The 20,176-nt window shown below is 35.0% G+C and overlaps 1 protein-coding gene across 1 annotated transcript in view; it reads left to right on the top strand.

Annotated features, from left to right (window-relative positions):
• LOC125676198 (uncharacterized) overlaps positions 1-20,176 on the top strand; it is a 186,765-nt gene that overhangs the window by 89,637 nt on the left and 76,952 nt on the right. The window contains exon 5 of the mRNA XM_056159181.1: positions 17,456-17,950. Coding sequence (XP_056015156.1) covers positions 17,456-17,950 — 495 coding nt within the window. The remainder of the gene's footprint in view (positions 1-17,455; positions 17,951-20,176) is intronic.

The raw sequence follows: 20,176 nt of genomic DNA, 5'->3' as shown, positions 1-20,176 counted from the left end.
ATCTAGATGGAAAACGTAATATGAAGAAAAAAAATGTGTTCGTGAAGGAGTCGAACCCGGTCGTCTTAAAAATAGGAAACATCTTTACATAATTAGAGGCGACGACCTTATCCACTGAACCACGCAGTAGACCATACATTACTAAAGAAAATTAACGTACAGGTGAAGTTAAAAATAATAGCAGTGAAGTCGTTTCGATTTTTTGAAATTTACCAAAAATTCCCCTCGTGAAACAAAATTTCAAAGCAACAGTTTTTTAGAGGAAAACTCGAAGAATATGTTTCACGGAGGCAGTTTTTCTGAAATTCGGGGATATCCCTCCATTTTAACGTCAAAAACCATATAAATCGCTTATTGCTTGATTTAAACTCGAAATAGTTTGGCTAAGTTTGTCAATACACGTCTTTTAAACTTATTTTCAAAAATTATTGAATCAAGACATACGTTCCAATTGGTTTTATCATATATTTGAATAACTTAAATTTTTCGATTTTTCATGCAACACCTTTAGGGAAATTAACATGAGACGTGCAATACCTTCTTTGATAATGGAGGAAGATATCTAGGTTCTCATTATATATGCACTATTTGAAAGCGGTTAGTATATGTGAAGATTTAATCAAAGTCTACAGATATAACATTGGAAATAAGCGGATTTCGCCAAACGCCCTCTCTTTGGCGTTTTGTGACGTCACTATCAAATATTACCTCATTTTAATAAGAGTTGATTTTAGCTTTCCCCCTCGTATAAACAAAACATAAGGGATAAACACAAAATACCGTAGTTGAAAAATCGTCATTTTTCTCGGCCATATACGGCCCATACCGTACCTTGTTCTTTATTTTGTCTTCGTCGTCCGCGACCATTCTCTATGTTGATATACAGTGATTCAAAATGCTAGATGAGTTCCCGATGAGCATGTGAAAACGAATAGTTTGAGAAAACAAACGCTTTATCGAGAGCGAATGTTTTAAATGAGAGTGGGACTGTTTGTTCTGGGAACTGAACGCTTTGGCTTGGGAAGGGAACGTTACACGGTTTAAATGGAACGGTTTGGTGTGAGAATGGATGTATTCTAGTCAAAAGTGAAACGATTTATTTGATGTAGTAGTACACTTCAGAGTTTGTATAATGATATCGCGCACTCCCCTCAAAATGCACTTATTGTATTGAATCACTAGAGCTGCCGCGATTCACAAACTTTTCGATTCTACTCGATTTCAATTTTAGCCATGCATTTCGCTTATTTGAACAGTAACTTGTTTATTTAACATTTACTTTCGATCACAACCATCAGCATACACAAACACTACATGTAATATGAAAATCACATTTTATTCCAGTTTTAAAAATCAACATTTATTTTAAGGATGTTCTTTCTTGGTTTCATTTTTTCCCCAGAAGTATGAAACTTTTTGGATAAGCCATTTTAATTGATACATCTTTATCAGAAGTCATTTGAAATATAAAAAACAGAATGTTAGTGTGGACTTTAAAGAATCACAGCCCCTCAAAGTTGCCCCTTGCTAAAACTAATTTTTCATGAAAATCAATGTTCACATGAAACACACTATAAAACAAATATTAAGACAGAATAATCTTGACTTTCTTTTATTTTATGAGAATTGATCATAATTGGTGGTTTCCATAACTTTTAACATAAAATATATAACCAATTCTACAAAGAGTCAAAGATTAATTAACATAATTGGATAAACTATGACATAAATTTGAAGACCTATTTCGTCAAAAAAATTCAAAATAAGGAGAATATTTATATCAAACTTTTTCCCCCGGAAATTATCAATGTAGATTTGCATCATATTTTTGCTTAATTTAAATGAGACAAAATGTGTGGAGTAGTGGACATTGGAACAAAAATTGAACCATTTTGTGTCCTCATCCCTTCTTACACTGGCACAATATATGATTTGTTTCAAAACGGTTATTCTTCAATTCATATTTGTAAATTCTATACTTTTATTTCATTATATGGTGAATAGTCAGAAAACATAGATAATGCATACATACAGTATTCCCTCGATATACCCCCCCCCCCCCCCTTATAATGCCATCCCCGCTCATTGCTTAAAAATCCTAAAGAACAGATTTCTTCCCATGTTAACACTCCCGTTCTAATGCGATGCCTGCATAATGATTTTCACAAACAAATGGTCAAATTTTATAGGGTTTCTCTCGAGAATAATGTCAATTACCGAACACTTAACGGTAATCACACTTGTACTTTGTGAGCGGTGCAGTGAAGTATGATATTTTGGACAAGGTATTCAGGTGGTCAGGTGTATTGCAAATAATTGGGGAATTAAAAACAATATTTTCTAAATGTTTATACAGAATGGATTCCAAATAAAGGACTAGAGCCACAAAGTACTAAAATTGGCCCGTTTGCAAAAATGAATGAAACTTTCACAGTTGATGCTCTAAGATTTATAGGTCATAGAACAATTTATTTTATAACAATATCTTTTCTAGTTATCGTTTTACAGTCGTTTAAACTCTGTATTGTTTTTCAGCATGAAAACTAAATAACGTCATGATGCTTACGTCATGGTGTTGACGTTATGAGAATCACAGTGTAAAACACCAAGAAAAAAAAATGGACGCATAGGTTAATATATATTTTTGGAGCTTATTCTGATTGTAAATCAGAACTGTTAAGATACTAGAAACTTGTATATTTTCTATCACGACGTTTAGATTTGAGATATATTGTCCCCCGCCCACTTTACATTCCCCCCCCCCCCCCCCCCCCCCCCCGGCTGTATTGGACATAATTGAAAAATCGTGATCAAAAATCAAAATTCCATGCGGTGAAAGGACCACAGCAAACAATATTGTTTTACAGTCTACCTCAGAGATGAGTTTATTATACCCCCCGCAACAAGTTGTGGGGGGTATACTGGAATCGGGTTGTCCGTCTGTCTGTGCGTCCGTCCGCCTGTAGACGCAATGGTTTCCAGGCTCTAAAGCATTATCCTTTCCACCTACCGTCACCATATCTTATATATGGACTACCCATGGGATGAAGATGTTCCCTATCCATTTTGGGGTCAAAAGGTCAAAGGTCAAGCGTACTGGACATCGAAGTAGCAATATGGTTTCCGGGCTCTAAAGCGTTATCCTTTCCACCTACAGTCACCATATCATACATATGGACTACCCATGGGATGAAGATGTTCCCTATCGATTTTAGGGTCAAAAGGTCAGAGGTCACGCACACTGTACATCGAAGTAGCAATATGGTTTCCGGGCTCTAAAGCGTCATCCTTTCCACCTACAGTCACCATATCATACATATGGACTACCCAGGATGAAGATGTTCCCTATCGATTTTGGGGTCAACAGGTCAAAGGTCAAGCACACTGGACATCGAAGTAGCAATATGGTTTCCGGGCTCTAAAGCGTTATCCTTTCCACCTACAGTCACCATATCATACATATGGACTACCCATGGGATGAAGATGTTCCCTATCGATTTTGGGGTCAAAAGGTCAAAGGTCACGTGCACTGGACATCGAAGCAGGAATATGGTTCGGTTTGTGATGCCATTTGTTTTTACACTTAGAAAAGAGGTAGTTTATACCTATTACCAACACCTTTGGGAGATTGGGGTAAGCGGGGGGTATTCTTAGTGAGCATTTCTCACAGTACCTTTTGTTTTTTTTAAAGTTGTATATCTATTTGTAGCAATTTCCATTAAATTGATATTAATTGACGATAAAAAGAGAGACAACTCTATAATTTTGGTTAAACTTGAGTAATTATAGTAACTAATTAGGAAAATGGATTTTTTAAACATCCCCCTCGTGAACCAATTTTTCGTTTTTATAAAACACGGTTGACCTTTAAAATTGAAGGCACATCTGAAGTCATTTTTCTGAGCGAAGTAGACTTTTAAGTCCGCGGAGGAACTCCTTGGATGTCACCTGTGCCTCCGTTGTGCCCCCGTGCACCTCCGTGTGATAAAACAAAGAAATAAATTCTAAGCGAAATGTTATTAGTGAGTGAAAATTTAAACGTATAAAACGGCGACTTGTATATATTTATATCATTTGATGATATCTTATTGTTATGCAAATATATGCAGAATTGCAGACTAGCTGGGTTAATCATTTAAAAACTTGTTTATGTACTATTGGTATTCAGATACAAATTCATGATATCACCCTTTCTTATTATTAAATAGAAGGTATTATACATAATATATTAGAGTTTTTGATTGATTGATTGATTGATTGATTGACTGTATCTTGCTTAACGTCTCGCTCGAAAAAAATTCACACATATGGAGACGTCACCAAGACCGGTGATGGGCTTCAAATTTTAGGCCTATGCTAGGCGTTTACGGCTATTAAGCAGTGAGGGTTCTTTAGCGTGCCACACCTACTGCGACATGGGACATCCCCTGATGCCAAGCGTTTGGCGATGGAACTGTCACTTCCCGTTTTTACGACTTAGGTCCGCATGCAGGGCGAACGATCTAACCTCTCGGCTACCGCGTAAAGTTTTTGTGTGAACTGAAATAAATATCTTACGTATGCAAGAAGAGTGACCTCTAACTGTACATGGGAATGACAATTGAACAGAAGGAGGACTAAGGGACGTAGAAAATGATGGTTGGTTTATAGATGACAGATTATTCCTCTTGAGTTCTGGATTTGATTTGCCGTATTTCTGTACATAGGACCTGCATATATGTCTGCATTTGTCACACAGAAAATCACGGTGACTAGGCGTTCTTCCAATAGTCTGCTTATTACATTCCTATGAATCTTTGATATATAACATATATCTGTTTGTTTCGTAATTCTAGGGTAGTTAAAACACTTATAGAACTTTTTTCTAGGCATCTGTAACAAATCAATTTGGAAACGGAAATAAATCAAAGTATCAAACTTGATATGCAGAAAACACAAATGGATTGGACAACAGGCATTGTCTATATTAACCCTCTCCAAATGCACGCTGAAGTAAATTATGTCAGTGTTATTCATACATACTTAAGTATTCAGACATTATTCAGGCCGTTTCCCCTTAAAAATTGTCAAAATCCCCCACCCTCCCCCAAATCGTGTCAAAATTATTTGCACTTTTAAAACAATATGTTACAAATATTTTTACGTATGACCTACTATTGCGTTAATGGCATCCCCATAAAGTGAATATTGGACAGTATCAAGATAACCTTGTATAATATCCATTTCATGATCGAGATTCATGCCATGTCCCATGAATAAGTAGCAAAAAGAAAAATTCTTTAAAAATCTATAGTTACAAAATTCCAATAGTTTACACACAAACACACACGCACACACCCATTTACCCACACATTTATTTATGGAGGAGTTCAATATTTAAAAAAATCCTAATATCAAAATAAGTTGATAATTTTTCTAAATCAGTAAGGCATAATCGTAGCTTCTGAATTTGGTGTGAAAAGCACTGGATGTAAATCATTTGATTTTGTTTCATTAGGAATAATAATAAAGACATGTAATAGTGCAGAACTTTAAATGAGTGAGGTAAAAAAAATGGGATAATAATATTTGTAAAAAATAAATAATAATAAATAACTTAGACCTTCAATTAAGGCATCGCTATCACTGTTCGTTATCTTCACCTTACATTCAATACTAAATGGTTAGGTAGAAATATAAACACAATATGATACATGTACTTCTAAACTGAAATGCACTATTTAACCCTGACCAGTACATGTAATACTGTACAATAATCATTATACTATGGTAGATCTATATCACAGGTTTGGATGTCTTGATTTAAAAAATGAAGGGGTAATATTATACTATAAAAATATTAATAAATTCCATTTATATATTCTTGTCCTCCATTTTCTATTGAAAAGTGTGTGTACGTTCCATTGGATCCGCCACTTATTTTAACTTACAGTAGCCTCCCTTGCATTTTTACAAATATGAATTAAACTCCTTAAAACCGTTATTTGAATGTGTAAAATGATCATTTGAAAAAACAACTACTTTTTTTAATTAAAAAATAAATTAGGAAATTTAATAAATTATGTATTTATGCCTGAAACCATGCATATAGTTACTTCTCATTGTAATTGAAAGTAAAGAAAATGCATTACAAAACACTATATGTAACAATTTTGACTCGTATTGCAATTTCACAAAACAAATGTATGTAAGCAAGGAAGATGTATGATTAAACTCATGTGCGGGAATATATTAACTGGAAATATATCAGAATAGCTGAATGACTGCAGACACTTTATGTAAATGAGCAAGATTATGTGTGAGGGATATTGTATGTTGTGTTTTCCCCAGACAAAATCAGAAAGATCACTTATCATTTTCAAATAAAAGTGGAATGTACAAGAAGTTTTTACTACTATTCCCGTACTTCCAATTCATATGTACTTACATATATCACTAGCCCGATGAGTGGTCGGCCTAGTGATAACCCCGCGTAGTGTACTGATTCGAGGTGCAAAACTTTTAAAAGATTTGGTTGAAAATGTTAACTCCTGGCTATATAATTGATAATACTTGCTGTAGAATAGAAATTCTGTAATACTCGCGTATCTAATTTTTAGGAATCAACATAATGAAGCATTTTAATTGGCACCTGTATCCGCAGTAATCACAATGCATCGCATATAGTGATGTCAGCTGTTCAGACGACTATTCCTCTTCCTCTCGCAATATTTTAAAAAAGTTATTTTTCGATAGCAACTAGAACGTCGCTGCGAGGTTTTTTCATTGGAAAGAATACCTTTTATTACCAATTTTTATTCAATCGAATTAAATCTTAGAGCGAAACATACGCAATATAAAAATTATTGCCTCAAAGTTAAAAAAGAGGTGGTAAAATCAGGGGAGAAATCAAATACATATATGGGTTTGACGTTTAATTTCAAGTAATCAACATCCGGTTTCACAAATTAAGGTGACATGTGATTTGGGTAAATGGTATACATGGAAATCAAGGATAGAAAATATCAGCAAAAGACACTTTAGATTTCACCCCAAGCATAGGGCATTACAGAGTGTTCGTGGCTCGAGTCCTTTACAGGCTTGATTTTTTTTACTGGTCAGCGGAGTGTCAGGAATAGTGAATTCGTTATACTGCTACCCCCGCTTTATTGCCCAAATTCATCTTGAACAAAACTTGGCAATATATCGTGGAAGCACACTCATTAAATCCATTTACCTGAACAGGATATAGGGCTAACGGCGGGTGTGACCGGCCGACAGGGGATGTTTACTCCTCTTAGGCACCTGATTTAACCTCTGGTGTGTCCAGGGATCCGCGTTTGCCCAACTACCTAAGTTGTATTGCTTGTAGGAGTTATGAGATTGATCACTGTTCGTTATCTTCACCTTTCATGCTTTGTCCTCTTCGTTCTGGTCAACACATACGGCCGTCACCAGAGACTTCCATGTTGGTCTGTCTTTCGCCCATTTCTGGACCTGTCCCCAACTCCAGTTGTTATCTTTCATTTCTTTCTCCACCGATCTTCTCCAGGTCTCTCTTGGTCTTCCTCTCTTTCTCTTGCCAGTTGGTGACCATTTCAAAGCAACCCTTGGGATGGAATTTGGGTACATTCTGCATACATGTCCTATCCACAGCCATTTTCTCTTTCTGATCGTCTGGGATAGAGGAGTGGTGTTTGTCCTTTTGTACAGTTCGTCATTTGAGATGGTGTTAGGCCAGAAGATGCGCAATAGTCTGCGGAGACATTGGGTCTGAAATACATCCAGCTTTTTTGAAAATAGACTTGGTTACTTTCCAAGATTCAGCACCATATAGTAAGACACCAAGCACGTTGCTCTTGAAGATCTTAATTTTGGTGTTGGTGGTAAACTTTGTTGACCTCCAGATGTTCCGCAGAGCAGCATACGCTCCTGTGGCTTTAGAAATGCGAGCTTGTACATCTGCCTTTGAATCCCCATCAGTGGTGATCTTACTTCTTAGGTATGGGAAGTTGGTGACATCTTCTATGTTTGTGCCATTTAAAGAAATAGGTTCCTCTGATATGGTATTGACCTTCATGATCTTAGATTTGGAGGTGTTTATATGAAGGCCAATTGTTTCAGCTGTTTTTGCGAGCTGGGTGGTTTTTTCTTGCATGTCTCGATGACGGTGATATAACAGTGCAATATCGTCCGCATAATCAAGGTCTTCAAGTACTTTTGTCATACCCCAAGTAATCCCTGTTCGTTTGCTTCTAGTTGTTTTTCGCATAATCCAGTCGATGCAGAAGGTAAAGAGAAAAGGAGAGAGCAGACATCTCTGTTTCACTCCTGTCGTCAATTTAAACTCCTCTGATAGGCTTGATCCACATATAACTCTGACATTAAGTTCAGTGTATTGCATCTTGATGATGGAGATGATTTTATCTGGGATTCCATAATGACGAAGGAGTCTTCACCTTTCATATACACTACTAATTCATTTATAACTAAATAATGTGTAAAACACATGCCATTTCATCAGCTTTTTTAAATCTCTATGCACTGTGACCTTAATCTCTGGCCTTCTGATCTCAAAATTGATAGGCATCCCCCTTCTTTGTACATATCTATATGTCCACATTTGCTTTGAATAGCATACACAGTACTTGAGTTATTATCCAGAAACCAGTTTTAACAGTTAACTTTCATGTGGTCATGAGGAGGAAATGTGCACTGCCTGTTATGGTTCTTCATATGATGACACCACGGGTCATTACTCTCACTGCTATATAGTGCATCAACATCAACTAACGTCATTTTTATACCCCGAACGAAGTTCTGGGGGGGGGGGGGGGCATATAAGAATCACTCTGTCTGTCCGTCCGTCCGTCCGTCTGTCTGACAGTGCAGATTCGTGTCCGGGCCATAACTTCTTTGTTCTTTGACTTAGGAATACCATATTTGGCACACAGGTGGATAACCATGAGACAAAGTGTCGAGTACCTTCATGACCTCTATATGACCTTGACCCTTGGTCTCAAGGTCAAAATTAAAGTTTTTTTTACAATGGATTCGTGTCTGGGCCATAACTTTTTTGTTCTTTGACATATGCATACCATATTTAACACATGAGTGTATCATCATAAGACCTTCATGACCTCCATATGACTTTGACCTCAAGGTCAAAATTAAAGGTTTTTACAATGGATTCGCGTCAGGGTCATGCCTTCTTTGTTCTTTGACATACATGTAGGCATGCCATATTTGACACATGAGTGTATCACCATAAGACGATGTGTTGGGTACCTTCATGACCTCTATATGACCTTGAACTTTGACCTCAAGTTCAAAATTGATTATAGGGTTTTGACATAGTCATACCATAAGACATGGGTGTATCACCATGAGACTGTGTGTCATGTACAACCATGACCTCTTTATGACCTTGACCTTGATCTCGAGGTTAACATTATAGGTTCATGCCATGGATTTGTGTTCGGACTGTATGTTCCATTTTCTTCTACAAAGGCATACCATATTTTTACACTCAGAAAAGGGTTAATTTATACCTATTAACCGCGCCCTTTGAGAGATTGGGGTAAGTGGGGGTATTCTTAGTGAGCATTGCTCACAGTACCTCTTGTTTTGTCTAGCCAGGGATTATATTTTAATGCCTTGCTCAACAAATTGTTCCTCTAAACGAATATGTTATGCAAAATGTTATATATGGATTTGATTGTGGATATATTACTGTTTATGAAATATATGCTGAAATTCTAATCAGGATTTTTTTAAATTTACATTTTCAATACCCTATAAACACATTATAATTGTTTAAACTAACAACTCGGCTTAATAACAAAGGGAGTGATTCCAGTTTCTTCATCGTCAATTTTATAAATTGATGCACGATTTATTGAACTAAACTCGATTTGTTTGTTGATACACAACACACGCAACAGAAATCAATCATTACATCAAATTGATGCATAGTTATGTCAACTAACAATCCAGATAAAACAGTTTAACACTAAGAGATGTAGTTAGATGGCAACCGTTTAGCACTTAACTTACAAAAAAAAAAACATGATATCAAATTTGATATTTTAATAGGTCATATTAGGAGTAATGTCAATTTCTAAAATTTTCACATAATTTTTCAAGTTATGTCTTAAAATTAGAAATGGAACTAAAATATTGGGACTAAAGATTAAATTCTTGAATACGCAAGATCGCGACTACTTGTTTTGTCTTGGTTTTAAATTTTACTTTCCCCTTTCAAAGTCTCGCGAGACCCAGAGTTTGCGAGAATTTGAGCATGTTGGTAAATAATACGGAAAGGCTATAAGCCAAATAATACCAGTTCTGCAACTTTTGTCGTGATCGATTCGCTCGATTTCAACAATGGTGTACTGTCATTGCATTGCAGTAGACTGTAGTTAATGATTCAAGAAAGAAACATAATACGCAGAAATATCCACAACTGATAGATTTTAATGGAAATGTGGTGGATTTTTTCCCACTGCTGTCAGCCAGGAAATTCCCAAAGCTGAGAAGAGCTTGCGTCAAAATATATAGCTTCGCGAGCTAAATTCAGAAGTTAATTTTTCCTGTATCCAGACGCTTTTACACACCTTTCATCTAAAAATGCTTTTAATTGTGGAAAGCACGTGGAGGTTAAATCGTCTTCCGATGCCATAGAGAGTTCCGCTAACTCGGTATTTACGATCTTGCGTATTATTGGCGAAAATACTGAGTTTTCATGCAAATTGTTTGGTAAATTAATTTAAAGAAACGATATTCTGTAAATTACAATATTTGAGCTAATTCCAAGTACAAAAAAATATGCTGGATGAAACAGAAGCTGCAAATGCATGCGGATTTATAAGTATTTAGCATTATGTAATCAATCCCTCCCCCCCCCCAATATAGTCCCCGCCAAACAGTTTCAAAATTTGAATTGGCACAACAATTGTCAACTGGATCGGACTCAGTAATATATACTAGCAAAAAAAAGGAAGAAACTGTGCATTATTTAATATATGGGGAAAAACAACAACAATGGACAAATATTATTTTTGTAATACTGTTAATAAATGTATTCGTTACACGATTCCATAATCCATTAATATTAACGTCGAAAGTATTCCAACTTGAATTAGCAAAGTTAATAACGCGTGTGACCACCATTTGCATTCACGCATGCTTGACAACGGCGCCTCATTGGTGCCACTTAAGTGTTCAAAAATGCTTGAGGGATGTTGTTCCAGATGTTGGTTAAAGCCTGGCCTAAATCAGCTAATGTCACTGGCTGATTTGATAAATGGCGTGGACGTCGTTCCATTTCATCCTAGACCTGCTCGATCGGCGAAAAATTGGGGGAAACAGCTGGTCAAGGCAAGACATCGACATTCTGTTGAACAAAAACGTCCCTGACTACACGTGCATGTGGTCTTGCCTTGTTTTGCTGCAGAGTGATGTGGTATTGCTGTCTCTGTATGAAGGGTATATATGTATCACATGGCACTAAATAATTTCGTCTCGATAGCGTACGCCGGGGAAATTTCCATTGACAATTTGTAGAGGGGTCCTTCCACGTGCTGTTATTCCACCCCACACCATAACGCTACCTCCACCGAATTGTCGACGTTGCACAACACAAGCGTCCTGGTACCGCTCCCCAAAGTGACGATACACTCTACAACAGCCGTCACTGCTATCCAAAATGAAATCTGGATTCATCAGTGAACAGAATATTGGCCCAGCCGTGTATTCTGAATCGAAGATGTCGTCTGTACCACGTTAGTCTAGCGATACGATGACGCTGAAGCAATATTGGGCGCACCGCTGGACGTCTTGGTCTGATGTTGTGCTCGCGCAGACGATTACGCACAGTTCTTGGACTGATTGGTCGACGTTGAGGATAGCTACGAGCAGTCAAACTTGCTGTCTGGAAACGATATCTCAGGTACACATGTCTAATGTGGTTGTTCTGTTGATGTGACGTCACACGAGGAAGCATAGAACGTGGTCAATCCCGAGTGCTACCAGATTGTTGGAAACCTCTCCATAATGACTGGATGGTGTTCCGATGAACATCAAAGTGTCTTGCTACGATATTGTGTGCCATTCCAGCTTGAAGCATCCCAACAGCACGATTATGTTGATTTTCGTGAGTCGTGCCACGACAGAAGGGTACATATTGTCAAAATTAAAGTGCTCTCCTTAACGAATAGTGTCCAAAAACCTTTTACACTTCTTACTCCAAACATTATTGGCCAGTAAAACTCGTGCGTATGAACAATTGGTTTAAACTATATCTATTAAATGAAGCATTACATGAAACATACAAACAGATGCAAAATTAACAGGATTCAGAAACAAGTACTAGCACTTATATAAATCCGTCTCCTATTTCACATTAATAAATCAGAATTGTGTTATGGTTATGGCAATAACATACATATGCGATTCGTCATTTACATGTACATACAAAATAAGGATAAAACAATGGTGATGGTAATGTGTGATGGGGTTGTGTGAATATTTCGACATCATTTAGAACATATACAAACGGCAAATATTATAATGCAAACGAAAGTATTCCTGATATAATCATGTTTTATAGGGTGCAACAAATCTTTTACTTTGTATAATAAATTTATGTACTGATTGAAATATAGTTATGTGTTCAGATACTGATAAGTGTGGATTTCCAAAAAGTAGAGTACCGGGTATTTGCGTTAATATTACACAATTGTGTTAGATTTAAAAGATACCTGGCCCTGAGTTGATGGCACAATGGGCATTCTAAGAGATAATGTTTGCTGTCTTCTACTTCACCACATAAGCATAAAGGACTGTCGACAATATTTTTTTGTGAATAAATGATACTTTATTGAACTGGAATTCATTCGTAGACGTGCATATAGAATTTGAGTTTGTCATGAACCTGTGAGAAAGTATGGCGGAGGAGATTTAATATTTATGTTCAAATGCCCTTTGATAGTTGATGTTGAGGGGTTGTTTTTCACATCGTCAGGAAGACTATTCCACAGAGAGATACTACTGGGCAGAAATGAATTTTTGTATGAAGTATTTTAGATTGGGTTTGTAAAATATTGTCAGCTTGTCTTGTGTTATGCGAGTGAGATTCATATATTTTGGGAGGAACAAGATTACATAAGTACTCGGGAACTAGGCAATGGACCATTTTGTGAAATTAGATAATTTTATGTTTTTTCCTTCTGCTTTTAAGTAGTTCCCAACCCAATTCTTTATAAAGATTAATTATATTTGTAAGTTTTGTACCCCAGTTATAATTCTGGCTGCTCCTTCATTAAGATGTTCGATTTTATGACCAACTTCAGTAGAAATATTATCCCATATTACGTCAGCATATTCAAGAATAATTCTGATAAAAGAAAAATAAAACTTCTCTAATGATTTCCTGTCTAATATATGACACATTTTCCGTAGCATATTCAATCCAACAGAAGCTTTGGAAAGAACTGTATGAAATGACCATGACCCATTTTGGGAAATGTAACGCCTAGATGCTTATGACATTCAACATTTTTATGACACAATTGTTAAAGAACAAGTCCGGGTGAGTAGTTTGTGTACGTTTGTTCCTTATCATTAATGATTCTGTTTTAGAGGGATTGGAGTTAACGAACTATTTCCTAGACCACAAATGATTGTTTTGAAGATCGCAGTTAAGGGTATCACTAGCTCTTTGCGGGTTGTCAACGACAATATATAGAGTACACAATATTGTAGTATCGTCAGCAAATAATTTAATGGTACATTCTATGTCAAAGGCAATGTCATTAATGTAAATGAGAAATAGTAGAGGTCCTAAAACTGAACCTTGTGGGACTCCAGCATTAATTTTAACCCATTCAGATGTTTTGGAGTTGATAACTACCCTTTCTCTTCTATTGGATATATAGTCTTCTAACCAAGATAAAAAAAAAAAATACCCGAAAAACCTGTCTGATGTAATTTGAATATTAATCCCCGATGCCAAACCCTATCGAATGTTTTACTGATATCGCAGGAGACTGCTCTTACTTCTTTCCCCTGATCAAAAGCTTTACCAATATCGTTAGAAATATCCAAAAGTTGATTCACAGTGGAATCGCCTTGAATAAAACCCGACTGATTCTTGCACAGGATTTGGTTTTCATATATATAACTGATCATATGATTATGAACACATTTTTCCATTACCTTCCCAATTATACTAATTAAAGAAACTGGCCTGTAATTGGTTATTTCGTTTTTACAATCTTTTTTTTTTTTTTTTATAAAATTGGAATAACATTTGCTTTTTTTTCCATCTATCTGGATAGACAGAAGAGGTTATTGATTTGTTGAAAATTATTGTTAAGGGATAGCTCTAAATTCTAGAAGCTTCTTTTTTCATTCTTAGGTTAATGAGGTCTGGACCTATGGCTTTGGTTGTGTCTAAGGGACAAAGGATAGCTTCTGTCTCAGCTTTAAAGATCTGTATATTACAAAGATAGTTTTTGTTTGGATTAGAGTCAGAATGATGAGGTAAACTTGACGATGATTTGTCTACTTGAGACTGTTTGGAGAAGAAATGATTGAATACTGCAGTCTTTTCAAAGTCGTACACTTCAATAAACATGTGTTCACTAACCATGAAAAAGTTGGCGCATCTGAGTCGGGTACTATCCGATATTGTTAAAAAATATCACCTTTATCGATTGTTTAGATTTTATCAATGTAAACAATAAAAATAGAAAAATAAATAATGAAGCTTATTAGGGCCGCAGCAGTATCTTCTTTAGTTGTTAAAACAAATTATTAATCTGTTAAAACAAGTTATTAATCTCTTATAACAAATTATTAATGCGTTCTAATAAATTACTAATCTGTTATGACAAGTTACTAATTTGTTATCACAAATTGATAATATGTTATAACAAATTGATAATTTACTATAGCAAATTAGTAATTTGTTTTAACAAATTGATAATTTGGTATAACAAATTGATAATCTTTCATAACAAATTAGTAATCTGTTATAACAAATTGATAATTTACTATAGCAAATTAGTAATTTGTTTTAACAAATTGATAATTTGGTATAACAAATTGATAATCTGTCATAACAAATTAGTAATCTGTTATAACAAATTGATAATTTACTATAGCAAATCATTACTTTGTTTAAACAAATTGAGAATTTGTTATAACAAATTACTAATCTATTATAACAAATTACTAATTTCTTATAACAAGGTATTAATCTGTTATAACAATTATTAATCTGTTATAACAAATTACTAATCTGTTATAACAAGTTATTAATTTGTTACAATAAATTATTAATTTGTGATAACAAAACACTAATTTGTTATAACAAATTACTAATCTGCTATAACAAATTGCTAATTTGTTATAACAAATTTATAATCTGTTTTAACAAATTGATAATGTGTTATAACAAATTAGTAATCTGTTATTACAAATTGATAATTTATTATAGCAAATTAGTAATTTGTTTAATTGATAATTTGTTATAACAGATTATTAATTTGTTATAGGAAATTTAACAGATTATCAATGTCAACGACAAGACATCATACTAGACAATCGTTAATTTTCTCTCCTTAGTCTCTACATATCAACGGTCTATGTCAAAAGACAAAAAGCTATGGCCCGGACAAATTTAGTATGAGAAGCGGAAGGAGATGAAAAATTCACACTAAAACAATATGTCCCCTTCCTGGGATGTGGGGGGGGGGGGGGTATATTTATTCATAAATATTTTTAAAGAAAAAATGTGAAATACCACTGGTACAAAAAACTTTTCAATCAAGAACATACATACATTTTCAAAATGGGCTTCCTGCAAACTGAAAGTTATGTGCTCTATATCTTATCTAGCACCATGTACTAGAAGTCTTATTAAGTTACAATTATTCACAATATTATTAAAGTGGCAATAAAACAAAACAAGAGATTCGTGGGCCTTAAAGATGGCCTGAGTCTGAGCTGATCTGCAAAAGCTAAATATAATATGAATAGAGATTACATATATGTAGCTTAGATATGCAACCAGGAAAATTAATATCAATTACATAGCCTTTTGCAGTAGTGATACCTTTAACTAATGCTCAAGTTACCAATAAAGCATGTGGACCTCTTGTTAAATTAATGATTTTAAATAACAATTTATTAACTTGAAATAACAAATTGATATTGTGTTGAAACAAATTAGCAATTTGAAATAACAAATTAATAATTTGTGATAACAGATTAGTAATTTATTATAACAGATCAGTAATTTGTGATAACAGATTAGTAATTTATTATAACAGATCAGTAATTTGTTATAACAGATTAGTAATTTGTTATAACAGACTAGTAATTTTTTATAACAGATCAGTAATTTGTTATAACAGATTAGGCATTTGTTATAACAGACTAGTAATTTTTTTTTATAACAGATTAGTAATTTGTTATAAGAAATTATTAATTTGCTATAACACACTAAAAAAGATACTTCTGCGGCCCTAACATGTTTCCGTAAAAATATACAAAAATGTATAATGCACAGTTTCTTTTTTCCGCTAGTATATATGTAATACGTTTTGCACAAATGGGATCATTACTGAACCAGTAAATACTTAGTTGTAGCATCCCGCACAGTTGTGCTCAAAAAGTTCAGGTGACAACTTCCTTAAACGGGACCAATAAATGCGATAGACACAGGTGACTTCAATCAGAAAAAAGTTTACGTTTTGTACTAAATCTGAATTCATGCACCGTTGTAGAAACGTTGTGAAAATGTGTATTTTCAAGTTGATTTCTTTGTTTAAAAACAAATAACTTTTGTCAATAAAGGGGGCTTATGATTTCACGAAGTGCAAGGGAACGGGCTTCCTAAGCAGATATCATATGGGAGCCTTTTAAGATATTTAAAACTTTTTTTTATTGTTCTTGAATGAAACATTCTTTTTGTGGAAACCGGTATTTTCATCCAGTGTACGTTTTCATTCAGACACTGGTTAAGAGATAACATCCCTAGCTCCAATCCGTTCTAATCAAAGGATTAAAATGTGCAAAACCTCTTTCTTTCACCTGCGAATCTGTCCTTTACGGTTACTTCGATTACATTTCTAGTAAGAGTTGGTACTTGTTCGATTTTGTATTTGTTTTATATGATTTATTTGTTTAAGCATTCACTTGATTTAACGACTGAATCTGCTAACAGAATATGACGTTTTCTTTTAATATTGGGGTAGTGTTATTATTTCCCAAGTTTGTATCCAACATTTAGATTACTACATGATTGCAGGTATTTTCCAGCTAACTCCTTATTCAACGGATTAGTATGCAACAACTACACACTCTTCTAATCTTGAGAGAGTGCTATTATTTCGTGTTATATTCCCAGTGCACGGTATTTGATTTATGACATTGGTATCGTATAACGTTCATGATTCCAACGTTACAGGTCAGTACCACGACCTTCCTCCAGCTGAACGCTGTCTCCTGTACTGTCTTCTGATGGTGGACGACTACACCGTCAAGGTCAAGGACGAATCTCACATCAAGATGTACAATGCGATCAGAGAACGATATTTTACAGAAGAACCTGTTTGTGAGGAAATTACCGCCGCCGACTTTCCCGAGGGAATCATTCACGTAGAAAACGACGTGATCAAGTTTAAATCAGACGACATCCGACATGACGTCATGTACGCGTTCGTTACGGAATGTCTGGTAGAGGACAGTGATCTGAAGTTCTTTTTGACCACGGCACCACGTGACGTGATATCAGAATACTGCCGGTCGTGGGATTATAAGAGGATTGAGGGAGAGAGATGTCTGTATATACCGGATGGACCGGATGAGATGTACGACCTGTTCATAGACAGACTACAACTGGACATCCTCACACACTGTACCGTGTCAGACTCGACGATTCATGACAGTATCAGTAAACGTTGTAAGTATTTATCACAGAACACCTTTAACGTTTCATCAGAGTAAACTGTTTCTAAACATAGGTCATTACAATGAAGACGTAGAACTGAAATACTGTACTAATGTTGGAAAGGTAGTTAAATTATTGCAATATAGTGGACCCTTTCATGTTTTTATTATCAAGCATAGCATCAATATCTGAAATAGCTTATGTGTAATCGGAAATGCATATTCATCTTGATATTCAACAATTTTGGAGATAGCTGCAGAACTGTAGCTCTCTGAAAAAATATTTTGACATAACAGGGAGCTCCAGAGCCACCCCTTATAAAAACCTTCGATTTACGGCGCACAAGAAGTTGTGCACGGTTGAGGCCTTATATCGTTGTATTCTTGACTAGCTGTTTCATATATTTAACATCAAAAAATTCTTAACATATTTTCCTACTATACTTGTGTCTAAACATACTTTCAAATATTCATTAAAGCCCCTTACGACCTGAAAACTCTCAGCTTCAAATGATTTTGTTTATTGACGTAGCCATGTTAGGTAGCTGGGTCAATTCGTACCCTGTTGTTGTTGGTATATATTCATAAAATTCGTTATATGTTATGTATTCGCTCTTCATTTATCATCAATACAAATAATTTATAGAAATTAAAAAAATAAAGTTTTTCTAAAGGTAAAATAAGCTCTTGATTCATGAAAATGCTACTAAAGTCCTTAACACTCGTATGGCAGGGATGGAGACCGAACCAGACTAATGAAAGCCGCATTGCCGTGAGTTTAGCTATTAGAATAATTATTATTTAAAGGCACTAGGATGATACATTATTTGAAATATTTAGCTAAAATATTTGTGGGGATATGAATTCACATCTAGACGTTATTGTGCAAGTATGGAAATTAACCAGGATTCGAATTGACCCGGCTACCTAACATGGCTATGTCAATAAACGAAATCATTTGAAGCTGGGAGTTTTCAGGTCGTATGGGGCTTTAATGAATATTTGAAGGTATGTTTAGACACAAGTATAGTAGGAAAATATGTTTAGAATTTTTTTATGTTAAATATATGAAACAGCAACTCAAGAATACAACGATATAAGGCCTCAACCGTGCGCAACTTTTTGTGCGCCGTAAATCGAAGGTTTTTATAAGGGGTGGCTCTGGAGCTCTCTGTTATGTCAAAATATTTTTTCAGAGAGCTACAGTTCTGCAGCTATTTTGGAGATAAGCGATGTATATTATTGGAAGGACCTCTGGCATTCCAAAGCTCGTTTTTATCACAGCTAACTATTATGATGAAATAACAATATTATTGAGTGATTATGTCATTCATTGAAACAAAAATGACAGAGAAAAAATGCATCATAGTTGAATTCTTTTACAAAATTAATTGGCTGGGACCACTTAATATAAAAAATAGAACTAGATTTGCAACTGCGCAAATAAACATATATACATTACACAGATTGATCCCAGCCAATGTACAACTAAAACATTATCTGACATTTCAATCAAATAACACAATATTGATATATCATGTGCAGGAAAAACGACTTAAAATCTTCTATATATCCCAAAATGGAATAGATTATAAATAAATAAATAGAATAACACAATATAGCATGTGATCAGTGTCTTTATATCTTTAGCGGTCTAGGGTGACATTGCCAAGATAGGAACTAAATCGCTATAAAATTATTTTAATGGTCTCACAAATCTGGCCATATTGTGATTTGAATTGCTGCTAAGTTGTTTTTACGTAACAATGCACTGTGCTTTAGGCACTATCTACGGTTTCGGCTTAGTGTGCTGAAGAGTCAGCTGAAATATATTTTCCAAAAAATAGATTACACACTACATTCATTACACACTATTTATCCACATAGGTAATAATTTAAAATATATCATTAAAACAGAAACTGTCAAACCACGAATAGAAATCAATTATGTCTTAACTTTTAATTAACAGAAAAGTCAATTGAAAAGAAAACCCAACCAGTAGAAAGGATAAAATAATAAATCAACTTCAGGAAAACCAACTATAATGATAACAACTCAGTAAAATTTAGTCCAATTTCAAAGATAATCTCATACGATATGACAGGTCCGGTTAAAAGAACAAGAGGCCCATGGGCCACATCGCTCACCTGAGTCACCTTGGTCCATATCAGAAGACTTTCTATATATATTTGCATGTAAAACCGTAGTCCTTATCATGGCCCCAATCTACCCCTGGAG

This window comes from Ostrea edulis, chromosome 3 (genome assembly GCF_947568905.1).
Source record: "Ostrea edulis chromosome 3, xbOstEdul1.1, whole genome shotgun sequence".
Taxonomy (NCBI): domain Eukaryota; kingdom Metazoa; phylum Mollusca; class Bivalvia; order Ostreida; family Ostreidae; genus Ostrea; species Ostrea edulis.
Note: the sequence above shows the minus strand (reverse complement) of the source record. Positions and strands in the feature narration are given on the sequence as shown.